At 50.9% G+C, this 17189-nt stretch overlaps 1 protein-coding gene across 5 annotated transcripts in view; it reads right to left on the reverse strand.

Moving 5' to 3' along the window:
• LOC120788315 (major vault protein) overlaps positions 1–17073 on the reverse strand; it is a 17901-nt gene extending 828 nt beyond the window's left edge. The window contains exons 1-17 of one of the 5 annotated variants that reach the window (XM_040124021.1): positions 16918–17073; positions 14610–14788; positions 13073–13268; positions 12354–12480; positions 11722–11853; positions 10836–10930; positions 9790–10026; positions 9029–9154; positions 7400–7627; positions 6575–6810; positions 6302–6499; positions 5106–5250; positions 4706–4917; positions 3828–3944; positions 3100–3226; positions 2263–2451; positions 1–1472 (exon numbers count right to left, since the gene is read on the reverse strand). The exon at positions 1–1472 is cut by the window's left edge and continues 828 nt beyond it. In XM_040124021.1, coding sequence (XP_039979955.1) covers positions 1347–1472; positions 2263–2451; positions 3100–3226; positions 3828–3944; positions 4706–4917; positions 5106–5250; positions 6302–6499; positions 6575–6810; positions 7400–7627; positions 9029–9154; positions 9790–10026; positions 10836–10930; positions 11722–11853; positions 12354–12480; positions 13073–13268; positions 14610–14773 — 2655 coding nt within the window. In that variant the 5' untranslated portion in view covers positions 14774–14788; positions 16918–17073 and the 3' untranslated portion in view covers positions 1–1346. Of the gene's footprint in view, positions 1473–2262; positions 2452–3099; positions 3227–3827; positions 3945–4705; positions 4918–5105; positions 5251–6301; positions 6500–6574; positions 6811–7399; positions 7631–9028; positions 9155–9789; positions 10027–10835; positions 10931–11721; positions 11854–12353; positions 12481–13072; positions 13269–14609; positions 14789–16463; positions 16545–16582; positions 16792–16917 lie in introns of those variants that run through there. The other 4 variants (XM_040124017.1, XM_040124018.1, XM_040124019.1 and 1 more) reach the window with 4 other exon arrangements.
• Positions 17074–17189: the final 116 nt, after the last annotated feature.

A 17189-nucleotide genomic window follows, 5' to 3' on the forward strand; every position in this document is an offset into this window, starting at 1 on the left:
GAAGCTTTGATTGGACAGTTGTTAGCGAAATGCACCCTGGGAGTTGTAGTTGACTTCTCTCCTTCAGTTCTTATGTCCACAGGCTTTTTTTAAAATCAGAGAACCAGATGTTTTCTGACACAGTTGTTCAACCTTTGTCCTGATGTTTGAACCAGGAGAGTTTCATGTCCCTCAGAGACCTGAAGAACTTCACGGGATTAAATAAGGGTCAATAAGATTCTGAGTTTGTGACTCGACACAGTTTTAGAGTCTGTGGTCTAACGTCAGCCGGTGTAAACCTGTGGAAAAGTCTGTCAATGTGTAGAAAATATTAGTAAGTGAGGAAAAGATTTGGTTGACAGGTTCACATTTTTTCAGTTTTCTTGCTGAGACCATGTCTCCTGGTCATACTGACCATTAAAAGATGCCTTCATAATGTGGGGTCAAAATCCTAAATCCAGAGTTTAATCTGAAGCTGATATGAGGCTTCATCCGTCCAAATTAATTTGATCAAGCGGTTAAGACCAATCAACGCAGCCCAACGGGGACACAAGGAGAATTTGACACTGAAAAGTCTGGAACTCTGGAAGACGTCCACTTGATTTGACCAACTCAGACGCCTGAAGCCTCATGTTGGCTTTGGACAAACCTCTGAGTTCTTTTTTCACACAAAACGGGGACTGAGGGTTTTGTCCCCCATCACTGATCCCTCAGGGCCAGTATGAACAGGGGAACGGGTCAATGAGCCAAACCTGTTGGACTGATCCGGACCCCCGACTGGGAGACAGCGTCAACCTGTCCAAAGTTTTCTGCCGTGAATCTGTGTTCACGTGTTCACGCCGTTGATATGATTTATGCGCAGATTCTATTCTAATCACATTATTATTCTTATTGACCTTTATCTAACACTGTCCGGGGGAAAATGAACAGGACTTTTGCTTCCAGGACCCTTCGAGATAATTCCTCTCTCTCCACATGTTTATTGATCCACCACGGAGACAGTCTGTCACCCGGGGGAAGTTCTGGTACCAGCAAAGTTGTGCAGTAAATGGTTGAATAATCAGCATCGCTGTTAACGGACAAACTGTAAAGCGGTTAAGACGCTGCACATCATCCCTGTTGGGTTTCTCGATGTGTCTTGAGGCTGTTTGGGAACATGCGGAGTTGTCGGTTTGTGCAAATCTTGGCTTGAAAATTGTTGATTTTAGAGATGCATTGCCGGGTTTTATTCTAGAGCTTTAAAACCTTTACAGTGACCTGCAGGAAATCTTGCTTTAATATCGGCCATGAGACACACTCACATCACACTAGTGCAATGAGGTTTACCCTTGGACCCCTTCCTCTCTGGTTCCTCTCCATCCTCTTCCTCACTGGCCCCGGCCCTGTCCCGGCAGCGCCCCCAGCAGGCCGTTGGCTGTGGTGAAGAGGTTGATGGGCGACGATCCGTCCGTGATGAGGGTGGACTTCAGCCCCAGAGCCTGCAGCATCTTGACCTGGTGGATGAGAAACGGACTGTGAGTTTCTAAAATCCGAAGCTCTGCGCACGGCTCGGGTTATGCCGAGGGTTTTAGAAGGCGTGGTTCTGCAGAACGGGGGCCGGTCAGCGCCCTTTTTCGGTGGGACGGAGTGTGGGGTTGACTAAGACTGTCCCGCAGCGGGCGTGGAGGAAACATCCGCAGCCAGGCTGCAAGAACTGCTTCTGAATTAGGCGATTACACGGCATGAGCAGTGAGCATTCACCCTCGACCTGTAGGACACTCAACAAAAAGCTCCACTACTGAGCTATTCCCCGAGCTTTTGACTATATCCCATTGCCTTCTTCCGTTAGTAGGACTCCAGGACTAACTAAACAAGTGCAGCTCGCGTTCGGAATATTTTCCGTTTTCTCTCACAGTGAACTGAACATCTTGGAGCTGCGGACTGTTGTTCCCAGCTTCTCAAACGTGAGAATGTGAATAATAACTAATGTGACAGTCCACTGGATTTTGGATCCTTGGTCGGAAAAACAAGTGATTCAAAGATTTAACTTCAGGCTCGAATGATTCATCGATTAACTGAAGAACGATCGGCAGATTGATCGATAGTAAAAAAAGATTCGTCAGTCGCAGCCGTCGTCGAGTCGGCAGCGTTTTTAGTTTTATGGTGGGAGCTAATTGGCCTGAGCCTCGCGCTCCCGTCTCCGATTTGGTCATTTAAGTTGAAGTTCAGAGGAGAGTGCGAAAGCTAAAAGCAGACCCGTCCGTGGCTTTAAATAAAGTTACTTTGGCGGTGGTGGTACGGTACCTGCAGCTCGGGCCCGGCTCTGGCTATCTCCGTCAGCGTGTCGCAGCCCAGACTCCCCACCAGCTCCCGGAACCGCTGACTCTCGATCTGAGCCAGGCGCTCCTGCTTCTCCACCTCCAGACGGTCCATCTCCTTCTTGTAGCTCAGCTCCTGCTCACGAGCCTTCGCCAGCCGCTGCAGCTCCGCCTCCTGCGGGCGCGCACACACACACACACACACACACACACGTGCCTGTTTACATGTCGATCATTTTCCTGGCAGACGATACGTGGGATGCTGTTTGGACAGAAAGGACCTGAGTCCAGTAGGTAAGAACTGATGCCAGTCTGTTTTGTGAATGTTTGGACAGGTGTGTCGTCTGGAGGTTGTCTGGGTCTACAGGCTGAACCAGAACCGCGAGGTGCTGCTGAAATACCGAACAGAGGTCAGTCGGTCTGAGAGAAACCGTTTCCGGGCGTGTCGTGAATTTTGCTGTGGACGGGCCCTTCCCAGGTGTGTTCCCAGCGTTACCGAGCTCAGGGATACACACTTCTGTGTGTATCAGTATCAGCTCACAGGAATACGAACATCTGTTCCATGCTACGCTAGCTAACTTTTTTTTCGGACACTGTTCAGGCTCAGTTTCAGATATTAGAGCTTAAATGTCTGATGAAACAGAAATGACGTTCATTTAAAATAAGGTGTTAAGAGAGAGGTTTGGAAAGAACTTCATGCAGTCAGCGTTTCGTGTTTAGCTGCAGTGTCCAGGGTTTGTGTTTTAGACTTCTTCTACACAGTTAACTGGAGTTAGTTGTGAGTCGTAATTTGAAAGGAAGGAAAGAGGATGTCGGAACGCACCGCCTCGATCCTCTGAGCCTCAGCCTTCAGTTTGGCCTCGTTGACAGCCGCCTCCCCCTGGATACGAGCCGCCTCCGCCCGAGACTGAGCCTCGGCCTTCGCTGCTCCTGTGCTCTCCACTGCAGCGCTGAAACCATAACACACACACACACACACACACACACACACACGGGCAGGGTAAACAGGCAGCAGAGCGCTCCGGACAGAAATCCACCCAAATGCGCAGCTCATCTGGTCATTAAAAGTCACTCTGCCGGTCATCATAACATCATAAATCTGGTTACAGATCCTCTTCACTGTAAACGGGAGAGAAGGTCACGGAGTTCAGCGCCAACAGAACCAAAAAAAAAGCTTCACCGTCCTTTAAGCGACGGAGAGTAAAACCTCTAAAGCCCTGGGTGTTTGTCAGATGGCAGGATTAGTGATGAGTGTCAGACGACACAAGAGAACAGTTTAACAAGTCTTTGATCTACTTTGGATCAGAACAGTGGCCTAAAGAACGATGCTGACACGAGCTGCTGACCTGTACCTCTATCGGCGACGGGGGGGGGCCTCATCTCAGAACCCTCACGTCTGTCTTAATACAGCCATTACACGCCTGTATGGGCACTGAAACATTACTGGTGGCTGTAATCATGACGGATTTTGTCTTCCATCAACCCTTCACACGGATGCTGCCGTTTCACCAGTAAAACCAGTTAAACCGGGGGTGAGGGAGGAGGTGTCACCTGAGAGCCTCCAGCTCCAGCAGCTCCTTCCGGGCTCTCTCAGCCTGGGCCTGGTCGGTGATCCTCTGCCTCTCCAGCTTCCCCCGGGCCTCCTGCTCCAGACGCTCTGCCTCGTGCCTGCAGGCAGAGAAAACGTCACGAGGCTGGAAATAGCCTTAAAAATCGGCCGTCAAAGGGCAGTTTTTACCTACACGACCTACCGGAAACAAGTCTTGAATTGTACTAAAACTAATAATCCAAATGTTTCTAACTCGTCTTTTATCCTCGGTCCATGCGTCACGTTTTCATTCAGTCATGGAAAATGTTTTTCCATTTGTCTCTGGACTTAAAATAGAGAATGACTGTGCTGTAATCCACTAGACAAGAAAACAAATACTGATTCTTGTTCGTTTTTCTGTCTGGTGATTTCAATCATTTGTGTGAATTTTCTTATGTACAAACTTTGGCTTCATCAGTGACGAGAGACGACCTATAGCTGGATACAGAGCTGGTCTCTGGACGAGTCAAGGGGTTTTTAAAGGCTAAATGTCCCGAAATTCATCCATTAAATTAAACTGTTATTACAACCGGGGGGTTTTATTTTTCTAGTCGTGTAATTGTTTCATTTCATTTCAGGTGAAACTCGAGGAATCACTTTCATCCCGTCTGCTTTATTTCAAGTGTGTAAATAACCTCGATCCATTCGACTTTATCTACACCCAACGAAGCCTTTGGTGGGTTGGGGTCCGGCCTGTATCGTTTACCACGTAGCAAAGCCGTCTCACTTCAAAGTGAAAAAGTTCAGAGGTTTTTTGGATGATTGCCCACTTTAGCAGTACAGTAGCCCTGGTGTGTGTGTGTGTGTGTGTGTGTGTGTGTGTTTGTGGGCGTTTTCGGACCGTGCAGCAGCCTCCTGGGAGTTGGTGGTGATCTCGATGGCGAGCTGGACGCTCTTCTGCAGGGCGTCTCGCGTCCTCTGGTCGACGGGCTCCACGGACTGGATGTCCACGCTGCTGATCACCAGGTTGTTCTGGCTGAAGCAGAGACTGGGACGAACCGCCAGCTTATCGTCGAAGCCAAACACGGCCGAGCAGATGATCCGGTTCGAGTTCTGCAGACGAAAAACCGGTGTCAAACGCTCCTTCTCAACGGGCTCGTGTAAATAAGTGGAGATGCTTTTATTTCTAACCAGCGTGAGACAGGTGCTTCAGTCAGGTGACGCTGAAAACCAATCTGCTCCTTCCTAAATATAAAACTGAAAGATGGCGGCTCAAGAACGGACGGTGGGGAGATTCAAACCTTGTGGAAATCGTCAAACTGCACGGAGGCGACGGCTCCTCTGACCCGGGAGGCGACGGCTTTACAGGCGTCTCCCACGAAGTCAGGGACTGAAAACAGAGCGGCTGCGTCGGCAGAGTTTGCTGGAGACTTTATGTCGAAGTGCCTGAAGAGGAGGACACAGGAGACAGAGACGTTCAGCCCAGAAACGCAGAGAGGTGCTGCATGCGTTTGTTTGTTGTACACGTAACTGGAAAGGTCACTCGCTCCGTTTCTGAAAACTCGTTTATGCACACAAACAGACTTTCACAATAAAAGCCCCAATTCATGCCGTCTCTTTCTTTGTAGAACGTCATATCGAGTCCTGCAAACATATCAAATGTGACTCAAGACCTTCTTTTGAGTCAGTGATGTAAAGTGCAGCTATTATTTACAAGCTTTAGAGAACATTTTTGCCGTCCACCACAGAGCCACTGCTGGTTGCAGGAGGCTTTATGGGTAACCAGCAAACCAGTTTTAGAGTTGAAATCCAACCAAAATAAATGTAACTGAATCGATCTCGACGGTTTTTTTTTTTGTTGTGCGATAGAAGCGTAGTAGGAAGCGGGGGCCCCTTCCCCCCCCCCAGCCCAGTGAAAGTGTCCTTTCATGTTTCCAGACATAAGTGTTTTTTGGGCTTTGACTCTCAGCTCGTCAGAGAGCCGTAGAGCCTTTGAGCAGTTCTAAATCAGTTCCAGGTCTGATGACTCAGCTCTGGGTGAGTTCAGTGAGATCAGTGATTTTTTGACAGGTTAACGCAGTGTTTGGAGTCACGAGTCCCAGGTCCAGAGACATTTCCACCACAGGACACTTTATTTTATTCTTATTTATTTTATTTGCTGTAGCTTACAAAATGGTGTCTCAAATGGTGCCTTCTGCTTCTGTTCTTGACTGAGTTCCTTTTGTTAAGAACTGTTTTTTTTTTTTTTTTTTTTTTTTTTTTTTATTTTTTTTATTTTTTTTTTTTATTTTTTTGTTTGTGTTGTGTAAAGTGTTTGTGTAAAGTGTTTGTGCAGTGCAAACCTCCTAAAAGTCCGGGGTCATTTAATGTAATGTAATTTAATTTAATGTTTGTCTTAACAGCAAACTAAAGTCCCGTCACATGGAGAGACATCATAACTCATGTGCCGCGGTGTCTTTCCTAGTAACGTGCTTGTCAACCCTCCAACCCGTGTTACCAGTTGTAGGACAGCTGCAGCTGCAGCCGGGCGTGGTCGGCCGTCTCGATGGTGATGATGTCCGTGAAGAAGTCGGGTCCCAGCAGGAGGCAGACGGCCTTGATGACGTTGGCCCTCTTCGGTTTGTCTCCGGACAGCGACAGCACGGTGAACTGCTCGTCAGGTCCCAGCATCACCATCTCTGGACCAAACACCACCCTGAAGACAAGACCACGTCAGCTGGTTCGTCTAACCTGCGTATCCCTCCACCGGGACGGAAAGCCCGGGTCTCACCTGGCTTTCTTCTCTCTGTAGTCGTACACCTGGACGGCGGCATTGTGCGGAACCCTGTAGGAGACGACCCGGGTCTTGTCCCTGACCTGGCAGTCTCCGGTCATGGTCCGGTCCGAGCGGTTGGCCAGCGGGTCGAGAGGAGAAGCCAGCAGGGCCTCCACGTTGGGAGGAAGCTCCTTCTGCCACAGCTCCTCATCCTGAGTCAGCATGTAGGTGTGACCGATCACCGCACGCACCTGAGAGGGAGGAGGACACGCTGAGGTTAGGACGGACACGGACGTGGAGACATCTCTGGGGAAGAAGCTGAACTCGGTCTGAGACTCTTAATAGGCTCTAACGCTGAAGCTAACTCCACTGTATCTGCTGGCTTTCAGATCCTGTCGTTATGGTCCCACCAGAATCCCAGGACTTGATACTAGTTCTAAAAAACACTAAACCTAGACTTGTTAAATCTGGACTGGATTGACAGGGACAGTGTAAAGACATGGGCATGGGCAACGTATCCTGTAAAATGACACTGAACATTTTAAAACCAAAACCATGAAAAACCACCAAGACTTCAGCCTGTTGAGGGTTTGGGAGAAACTGCTCTTGAGAACTGTTGGTGCGTTCAAGGAAGCTCAGACAACAGAGACTCGACTCTCAGCCGCCAAAACCAAATGGAAGCAAACGCTTCGGTTAGATCAAACCAGCTGACTCTCAAATCTCTTTATAATCCCAGACTTTGTGCAAACACCTGAACCCACCCAACAGGAAAGACGTCAGGACGGTTCTTTGAGGAGACGCCTGCTTGTAGCCACACTCCGGTCGACAGGTGGCTCCTACCTTTCCAGTTTTGATGTCCCGGACGTAGATTCCCTCGTTCTCGTCCAGCGGGATGGCCTGTCGTCTCAGCACCACCTCCACAGCAGCGGGGGGGACGTACTCGACGGGGCCCCGCAGCATCCAGCGGTCTCCGGGGCGACGCAGGACGCCGCTCCTCCGGGAGCGCTTGGCCCTCTCCTGCATCAGCTCCTCCTCCTCGGCCTCCTCCTCTTCCTCCTCCTCCGCCACCTGCTGGCAGAGAGAACGGGGAAGGGAAAGGAGGACGGAGAGAAGGGCGTGAATGCGGCGACGCACTGGGGCGGCGGAGGAGGAGGAGGAGGAGGAGACGGGATCGGGGGGAAGCGCTGAGAGTAAAAGGAGGAGCAGGTGAACGTAAAGAGTGGACGGCGTGATAACGAGCGATCGTGGCGTCCGGAGAGGACGGGGATGGCGGGGTTAGAAAGGAGAGAAGAGAGAAGAATAGGGAGAAGAAAAAAGAAGAAAAAGAGAGAGGAGAAGAAGAAGAGGCAGCAGCTGTGGTAGCCCTGGATTTTGTACCTGGTTCCTGTGTGTTTGCGGACTGAAGACTATAGTTTACTCTTTTAACGATCCGGCCATGAACCGGCCACATCGCGTCTCCTCACACGTTGCCGGAGTATGTGACAAATAAACCTTTGAATCCCGTCAAAGTGGATCGGTTTTTACCTGCAGCATCAAACCACCAAAACAACGGTTTTCCTTCTCTGCCGCTGCGTTCGGTAATAACCAATCACAACTCAGCTGAATCTCTGAATTTGAGTTCGTTATGCTTTTGCTTTCTCACAAATATTAGAAGACTGGATTGGGTTAGAGATCTGGTCTGACCTCAGCCCAGCATCCCGATCCTGGCATTTCCAGGGAGTTCCTGTCGGCTATACCCCTCCCTCGTCTTCAAAGTCCCCGCGATGACCCAGTACCCAGAGCACACCTCGGACTACACCCAGCCACCGATGCGGGGTGTGGTCCGAGCCACAAAAGACTTTAAACTTTCACCCAGAGAGGACAGAGACACGCCTCGGACTTTTGACTTTTCACTTGGTGCCGGGCTCTAAAGATCTGCGGTATGCAGCAGGTTCTCTGTTCCCCGACACACCTCTGTATGCAGACCGAGTTTGCTTTCTCTAATCCGTTTTCTGGGGTCAACCGGTTGCACAAGACCAGCTTTGTGAGCAGGCAGAAGGTCGTGCCGGCTCCTCCCTCGCCTCATTCCTTTCCGCTCCGGCGACTCCCTCGCGGAGACAGCGAGGAAGGAGACATTTCACGCGCTGAGCTCCGTCACCTCCTGATTCGGGCTCCATTTTAGTGGCGGAAGCGCCAGGGCGGGCCCACGGCGCCCAGACCGTGCGGCCGTCGTTGGTCTAGTACAGGACTGTGCAAAGGTTCAGGATCTCCCATCAGGAGGCTCGAATCGACTTTAATCTTAAATCACCGGAACTGGTCTCTATTGGAATCTGATGGTTTTGTGTTATTCATTTTTATCAACTGCATCTTTTATTGTGACAGAGGACACTGCGTCCCGTCGCGGAGGTTGGCGAGTAGCCGCTCGACCACGGTTTGCCGTGACGTCAGACCACCTGCGGTCACCACGGTAACCGCAGGCGCCTTCCTCACCTCCTCGGTGTCGTTGAAAGCCTCCACGGCCCTCAGCACCAGACCCTCCTCCTCCGACAGCACGTACACGTCCTGGGTGCCCTGTTCAAGGCACTCCCCTGGCTGGAGGAAAAACGAGCGCTCCCCCTGACGGAGACCAAGAAGAAATCATCAGGTGGCGGGAATGAAGCGGATACAGTCAGTTCCGGGGAACTGAAGAGTAACAGTAGGGTGGCTTTTAGTTCAAGACGCAGCAAAAAACACAAGATTTGCCAATTTCAAGCACAGAAAGAAGAAAATCTACCAATGTGCCTGGTCATAAAAGCCCCGAATTGTCAGAGACGTCATGTAAAGCTGCTCGAAACGAGATTATGTGTATAGTGTATAGAGATTATGTATAGTTAACTAAACCGCTGGTTAAAAATGGAGCACAAATAAAAAGGTCTCGGCATCTTAATACTAGACAATACAAGCTGCTCCGTCTTAAAGAAGGCTCAAAGAATTTCTCCAGTTTTTACAGAAACAAAGACGACCGGACCGAAGACACGTAGAGGATTCAGATTTGATCACATTAAAGACACTCTGAGAAACAGACAATGAGAGGAATTTAAAAAATATGTGTGTGAAAGACTCTTATTTTGGAGGTAGAATTCACATGACTTGGTAGAACTGCAATATTTACGGAGGGTTTGGGGGCTTCCTGGTAGAAAATCAAAACCGTGGAGAAAATGACATTTAAGTTAAGAGTGAACGTCAAGGCGGAGGATGGACGATGTCCTCACCTTCACCACCCTCTTCTGGCCCAGCTGAGGCTTCCCGTCGGGTCCGACCGGGTCCAGGATCACACAGTACTGCCTGCTGCTCAGAGTGGTCACGTCCACCACCCCCACCACCTCCTCCGCCACGGAGGGGATGTGAGCCTCCCTGTCGGCCAGGGTGACCAGCCACTCCTCCCCCGTACGCCGGTCCCGACCGCCGGCGTCTTTGAAGGGACGCAGGGCGCGAACGTGCAGCGCTTTCTGAGGAGAGCACAGGTCAGGTTTTGAGCACAAAACGCCTGATTTCACGCAGTCAGCTCAAATCCGTTTTCCCGCCCTCCGCTCTGCTCAGTACTGGGCTGGAGACGTTCGTCTCACTGCGAGACACGTCCACCATCTGGACATCAAAAGTCCTACATTAGATATTTACCTGCAAACCTGTGTCCAGGTCTCGTGTGGGTTTGTCAGGTCAGAGTTTGTGTTTATGAATAAATCTGTAGTCGTTGCGATTAGTCTTTGGCGCCTCGGGTTCCAGATTTTGCAGGACAGCGTCTAGATCCAGGTGCCTTTAATTTCTCCACATCAGGTACGAATGACAATACTCACAATGTGTTATTTTCAGGTTTCTGAGACCAGGATATGATGTTTCCATCCACAGTCACGTGAGCAAGGTACTTCGAAGTCCTGACCACAACCGGGACACTGATGCGCGTGTAAAGTGCGACGTAAGTGGACGATGTGTCTCGGCTCGCAGGCGTTTTCCGAAGACACATCGAACAGATATCGAACGCGGATTGAGACCAAGACTTCGCCGGACCCGTCTACGAGAGATGCAACAAACCTGAAAGTTGATAGAGACGCTGGAGGCAGCAGGTGTAACAGGAAGATGCTTCTTCTCCAGTTTAACTCCAGTCAAGTTTTCAGTCGCACTTTGAGTGCGAAAGACACAAAAACGCGCTAACGAACCCTCGCGGCGCCGGCGACGCTCACGATCCCGTCGCCACTCTGCGTCTATCGATACGTCTCCGCCTTCTTCTAAACCCTGAAATGAGCAGTTTGAGTTTTTTCACCTTGTCAGTCAGGATGAAAGCGTTCACAATGTCAATGACTTCTTCATGGGCACCTGGCAGGTACGCGCCCACCTTACTGACCAGCCACTCCTCACCTGAAAACACACACACACACACACACACACACACACACACACACACACACACACACACACACACACACAAAAGTACTGCGCTTTAACATCTGGTTACACTTTATTAAAGTAGGAGTTGCCTCAAAATAGCTAGGCCACAAAAACTGACATGAACATGAATTCAGTTTGATCGAAACGTCGTGATTCGGGCAGAAATAGGACTTTTGGCGGTCGTCTGCTCCGGAGGGAGTTTCCATCACAACGTTACAAAAGAAAAGGGAGAACAACGTCCCGCGGCAGCGAAGCGAGTTAACATTTCTTTAGCTTTACGGTTGTGTCGAGTCAAAAGTCGTCTCCCGTCTCACCTCGACCAGTGAGAGGTGCAGGGTTTGTCTCTCACGTTTTTCAGTCACACTCCAGGACGCACACACACACACACACACACACAAACACACACACTCTCACGAGCGGAGGACCTTGATGCAGACCCGGGGAGCCCGTCCCCCATGATGTCCGTCCTCGTGAAACGTCCGCCGAGGCAGAAAAGTCTGTCGACAGGCTTTTCTGCTGAAAGGCTTAGAACTTCATTTCATTGGGTTCATTTTTGTCCGCCTGTGTGTATGTTGTATGTTTGAAATACGTATGTAACGTGTTTGCACATACGAACTGATCAAAAAGTTCAATCTGTGCAGCAACACTGACCGGTAACTGGTTTCAATGTCGTATGCGCGCTTCCTTTTCCCTTGTAAACTACTCAGGAGCCGTCAGACGAACCTTTGTCCTTCGTCTTCTCACGGGCGAGTGCGTGTTACCTGTGACCCTGCGGACCCCTCCTCTGTCCACCCCCTCCTTGCGAGCTCTCAGTCTGATGGCCTGGTTCTCTCGGATCACGGTGGCCTTGATGGTCTCCAGCACTGCCACCTCCTTCCTCGGGATGTAGGTCCCTGACGGAAAAAGACGAGATCACAGAAGACTGAAATACACCAGAACGTCTCGGCAACGAGCTCTCGAAGACACGACACCGGGGGAATTCGGGAGCTGCGTGGCAGCAGTTTCTCGCTTCCCGCTGCAGGACAGCAGCTCTGTCAGAAATCTCATGTTTACTTCAGCGTTTGGGGACAAACCTGTGGTCGCACTTACAGCGGGGGAACTGCCGCTGGATCTTTTAAAGTCTCTTTTGCATCCTGGTTTTTTGATTTTAACCTCTGTCATTTTGAAACCGTACAAAGCACCACTGGACGACGTACAGGAGCAGCCCAACAGAGCTGTGATGCTCTGCAGTCGGGTTCGTCCTCCGCGTCTCACACGCGATGATTTTGTTTGTCATCGTGTCCCTCACTGTCTTTGTCTTTGGCACCGATGAATCTGGAGGCTGTTTCGATCGATTACCGAACTTCCGCCAGATGCAGAGAGACAACGTTAAGCGTCTTCTAAAAAAACGTACCTGGTCCCTCGAACAGCCACTCGTCTCCGGCAACTCTCTTCTCTCCTCCCTCCCCCTCGTCAAAGTCCAGCAGAGCCTGCAGACGCAGCGCCGTGTCCGGATACACGATCTGGAGCGGGGTCACGTCCTGGGAGACAAACGGAGAAGGCAGGCTACTCCTCTGACGGCCATAGCACCCAACATTCAAACTGTTGGGATGTTCGTTTTCAGTTTCAACAACAGTGTGTAACGCGTTTCATTTTATTTTGAAAAATGATGTATTTTTACGAATATAAATTCAAAAAGGGAAAAAAAAAAAATCTGTCTCCACCCTTTTCAACACGAATTTATTATCAGCTAAATGGATTTTCCGTTTCAACACTGTGACGTTTGTGCTCTAGGACTAAACACCGTTCGCCTTCTTAAGTTTGATTCTATTGGTTAAACGTGTCATTATTTGTGCAGTTCATGTTCGTACACTTGACGTTTCGTCATGTGTGTGTGTCTCTGTATGTGAATTTTCCACCGTCACCTCGTTGACGTGAAGGCGGTGGTTTTCTAACATCTGGCAGATGGGGAAGAGCCGTTTTTACTGGGTTGGAGACAGCGTCGAACTTCCATCGTCACTCAATCATCATTTTTATGTGAAAACCATCGTAATTTCCGACTTAAACTCGTTTCCTACTGAGAATGAACAGGACGTGTTCCAGTCGGACCGTTAACCCCGGTCTCACACGAACCTGCTGGATCTCCTCTCCGGGGTACAGGGGGAACGGGTCCCGGGTCAGGCGGATCTCCAGGTCGGCGTGGCGGAGCTTGGCCTGACCGGATTCGTCAAAGAGGACCTGGCCGTTGTCGTCGCGGGACACGGGGTTGAAGATCAAGCAGTAGTGACGAGGCGGCACCATGATCATACGGACCGGAGGAAAGAGCACTCTGGGAAAACAGACGGGAGAATTGGACTCAGCAAGACCTCCACTCGGTGTCTGGGGACTGAACAATGAATCAAAAATATTCAACAGACCGAACGATAATGAAAGTGGCGGGAAGACACTGCTGCAAATCTCCGAAATAGTCTGAAGCTCGTCAGCAAAGACAGAATCAGCGCGTCACCTTCGCGTCACCCCCAGAGCTCTAGTCAGCGAAAAGCATTTAGCAGCCCGGACGCCAGAGCAGCTGCACCCAAGGATCCCTGGGAAGCAGAAACTCCTGGTGAAAGGACGGAAACTGAATTGAAAACGATCCTTCAAATATTGGTCGTATTACATGAGCTGAAACGCTGCCACAGTAAAAAACAAAAAAATCTTTCCGGTATCTTCAGGTCGCACAAGTCGCTCCTCTACCAGCGATGCCTGGGAACCTTCACGTTCCGAGGAACTGAAGTCACATAAAAGCTCTTTTATTTACGAGGCAGAGAAACAGTCAGTGAATTCAGAAACTCAGTCCTCAGTCACATGATGGTTTTTTAAATCTCCTGCTCAGATAAAAGGCTTTTTAACACAAAGATGTGTGTGTGTGTGTGTGTGTGTGTGTGTGTGTGTGAGACTGTAGTCTAGGAGACATTCATAACACACCGATCCAGTCCACGTCGCTCACTGTGACACAGAAACAATGGGACAAAGGATCTGTTCAGGAGTTTTCTGTCACCGAAGAACGTCGGTTTGGGACTGAGTGACTCATGTGAGTCCGTCAATCACAGGACTACGGGTCCAAGGTCCTGCCGGCGCCTCCTAGAGTCTGCAATGCTCATTGCAGAGCGAACGGCACGCGGAGGCTTTAGAGACCGAGGCCTTTGGCTCAGCGTGTCGCCGCCTTTGGGTCCTTTTTGACGCCGTCACTACAGGTCGTCATTGTTACTTTTAGGATGAGTCAGGTCACTCGGGTCTGCCACAGTTTGGTAGCACGGCCACTTCCCTCCGACGGTCTCGGCAGATATGTACCGGACAGGCACTGCCGTCCTCCGGGCCGCACCGCTAGCGCGGAGGACGGCAGTGCGAACTGAAACTGCCTTCCACGTTTCGCCTGTAAAGGCTCGGGGTTGCGCATGGACGGGTGGAGGACAGTGTAGGGACCAGGCCGACGAGACGTGGACCGGTAGTGTAGCGGCATTCAGTAGACCGAAGAGCCGCCGCCGGGATCCGAGGGAGAAAAACGGCCGCGAGATTCAAATCTGAAGATACTCTCTCCTCTCTGCACCAGGCCACACGTCAGAAATAATCCCGCCCAAAGAGGAACTAGACGTTTACCAGACTTGAAACGAGCTCGACGCTCTCTGACCTTTCATTGTCCTGGCGGATGTAGGTGAGCGGTCCGATCTCCACCCGGGCGATGTTGGTGTTCTGGTCCAGTACGTGGATGTAGTGATGGGGTGGGATCCGGATGATGGACGCGTCCAGCAGCCCCTCGAGCTCCGGCCCGCGGTTTCCTCCCTTCTTCGCCATGGTTCGAACCAAATGCTGCGGAGACGAGAGGGTCTGTTATAAACATCAGAAAACCTCGTGTGTTTGTGTGTGTGTGTGTGTGTGTGTGTGTGTGTGTGTGATAGAGACCCTTTTCAAAAGTAAGGCTTTGAAAAAAGACAACTGCACACACAAAAATGTGAGATAAATATGGCAACGGTGTAAAAACACTTGCTCGGCCGTAAGCACATTGATTTAAGTGAGTTCTCTTCAGACAAACGTGTTGTGCAGCGGCCGTGTTCAGACGACGTCTGACGACCTCGGCTTCTGTCGTTAGACGGGTTTTGTGGAACGATACCGAGCCCCGGTGTGACGGAACGGGGCTCGGAGAAAACTGCCGGGGCATTCAAAAGCAGACGCCCAGGAGGAAACCAGAGGCTCCGAATTCGGCCTCGCCCCTCGGGAACACCTCAGATACGTCATCCTGAGGTGACATCCGGGCTTTGTGAGTTGATCCCAGCGAACGCTTTCTTCCCATATCCCTCTCTCTCTCGTCGCTCGCCGTGCCTTAGCGAGGACCTTGGAACTGCTCCTCTAAACGACGAAACTAGCCTGCAAGGGATCGTGGGACACTGAAGGCCACAGCGGAATGCGCCGGTCGTGTCCTGCAGAACTTGGACACAGCCACTGGAGGGCGTCCCGGCATCGAAATACGGAGGAGTTGAGCCTGTTTGTGTCAATGCTCAGATTGGGGATTTTATTTGTTCAGTTTTAGCAGGAAAAACCACGAGGTCCCGGCTCAGTTAACACGAAGGACAGAGGAGCAACAGACCAGGAGTGAAGAAATCAATCAAATCCGTCGGAAATGAAAAGGCACTGAAGCTCCTCTGATCAGCTGTGTTGTGTTTAAAGTCTGAAGGGTTATTTTTATGTGTTTTTATACATTATCCTACTATGAGACTAAAAGAAACCGGCTTGTGGTGCTTATATAAACTCGGGTGCTTGAACTAAACAGGTGTTATTCTGCAAAGAATGAACCCAAAGACACATGGTTGTCTCTATGTGACAAACGACCCCTTATATGGAAACGGCAGGACAGGTGCTGTCCTGTGTCTCGTCTTTTTCTACAGGTAAGTCATTAAATGGGGACAGTCCATCACGTCCAGAGTGAAATGTCCCTACGAGGGAGGCACGTACCTGAGGAGTGATGGAGGCCTCAGCCAATAAGAAGACGACAATGTTATTTACTATGTTATAACTTAATATCTGCTGGACCGGGGAGAGACTAGACACTCAGACCCCGTGAACCGATGTGGATTCTGTAGGTTTGTCAGGGACGCAGAGTCTGGTCCAGAGCTCCGTGAGCAACCTCGGTCTTTAAGACTCCGCTGTATTTTAATAAATAGACGTGAGTTTAACTTTTTGCGTCCTGCATACTTCACCAAACGAATGCGAGGGTCCCGATGTCTTGAAGGATGGACTCAACAACGTCAGCTGGTAAAGGTCTAGATACATTTGTCCAAAACCAGGACACGAGTTAGGTTCAAGAGACCGAGGGGAGAAGACGCTTGTCGAAAAGCCCCGTTCCTGGTCACAAGTTCGGCCTAATGTCGCTCTCACACCCACACCACAACACACACATGCACATTTGATCCATGAACCATGAACCAAGCCAGGCCCATACGTTTGGCCCCGCAGCTGGCTCACAGCTGGCTCACAGCTGGCCCCACACCTGGCTCACAGTAGCCAACTTCCTGGAGAACAACGCCTTCTCGAGACAGCGTCCTACCAAACTCCCATTAAAAACCCTCTGAATCTAATGTCACCTCCCTCGTTAGGCCCCGAACACACCTGGCAGAACAGGAAGTGCGGTATTTGCGGACTGGATAGGAATCCGTGCTGAGTGCGTCAATAAACACCCAGTGGACCCGGTTTCGGCTGAGGCTCAGCCACACCTCGACCACGTCGCTGCGAGAGCTCCGGACATCGGACGACCGGTAGTTGCGAGAGCCGGGACGTTGTTCGGTGAAAAGCGCTGCGCGGTGCGCGTCGGAGAGACGCCGATCCGACACGCACCGATTCAGCCGCAGAACACCCGAAGTCGCGTTCGGTCGAGCTCGAATCTTTTCCGACGAGCACGGAAGTTTGAAATCCGAGCTCTGCAACGTCAGCTCCGGGGCTCTTACCTCCCCCGTGAGACTCGGCAGCGGCGGACAGGACGCGGGCAGCTCGGTCTCCGCGCAGACGGATTCGGACCTCGGGACCTTCGGACTTCCCGAGTCATAAACCAGGTGAACCAGGAACAGAGCTGCGCGGTAATCAGGTGGGCGGGGCCGCCGCCCTGATCCCGGAAAGAGCGGTCGGCGGTCACGTGGCTTACCGACTTTGACCGGTGTAGGGCTGCGTCACAGTCAGCTGGCGCGGTTCCGATCGACAGGTGCGGGTGGTGCCGGGACGG

The sequence above is a fragment of the Xiphias gladius genome, chromosome 3 (assembly GCF_016859285.1).
Source record: "Xiphias gladius isolate SHS-SW01 ecotype Sanya breed wild chromosome 3, ASM1685928v1, whole genome shotgun sequence".
Taxonomy (NCBI): domain Eukaryota; kingdom Metazoa; phylum Chordata; class Actinopteri; order Istiophoriformes; family Xiphiidae; genus Xiphias; species Xiphias gladius.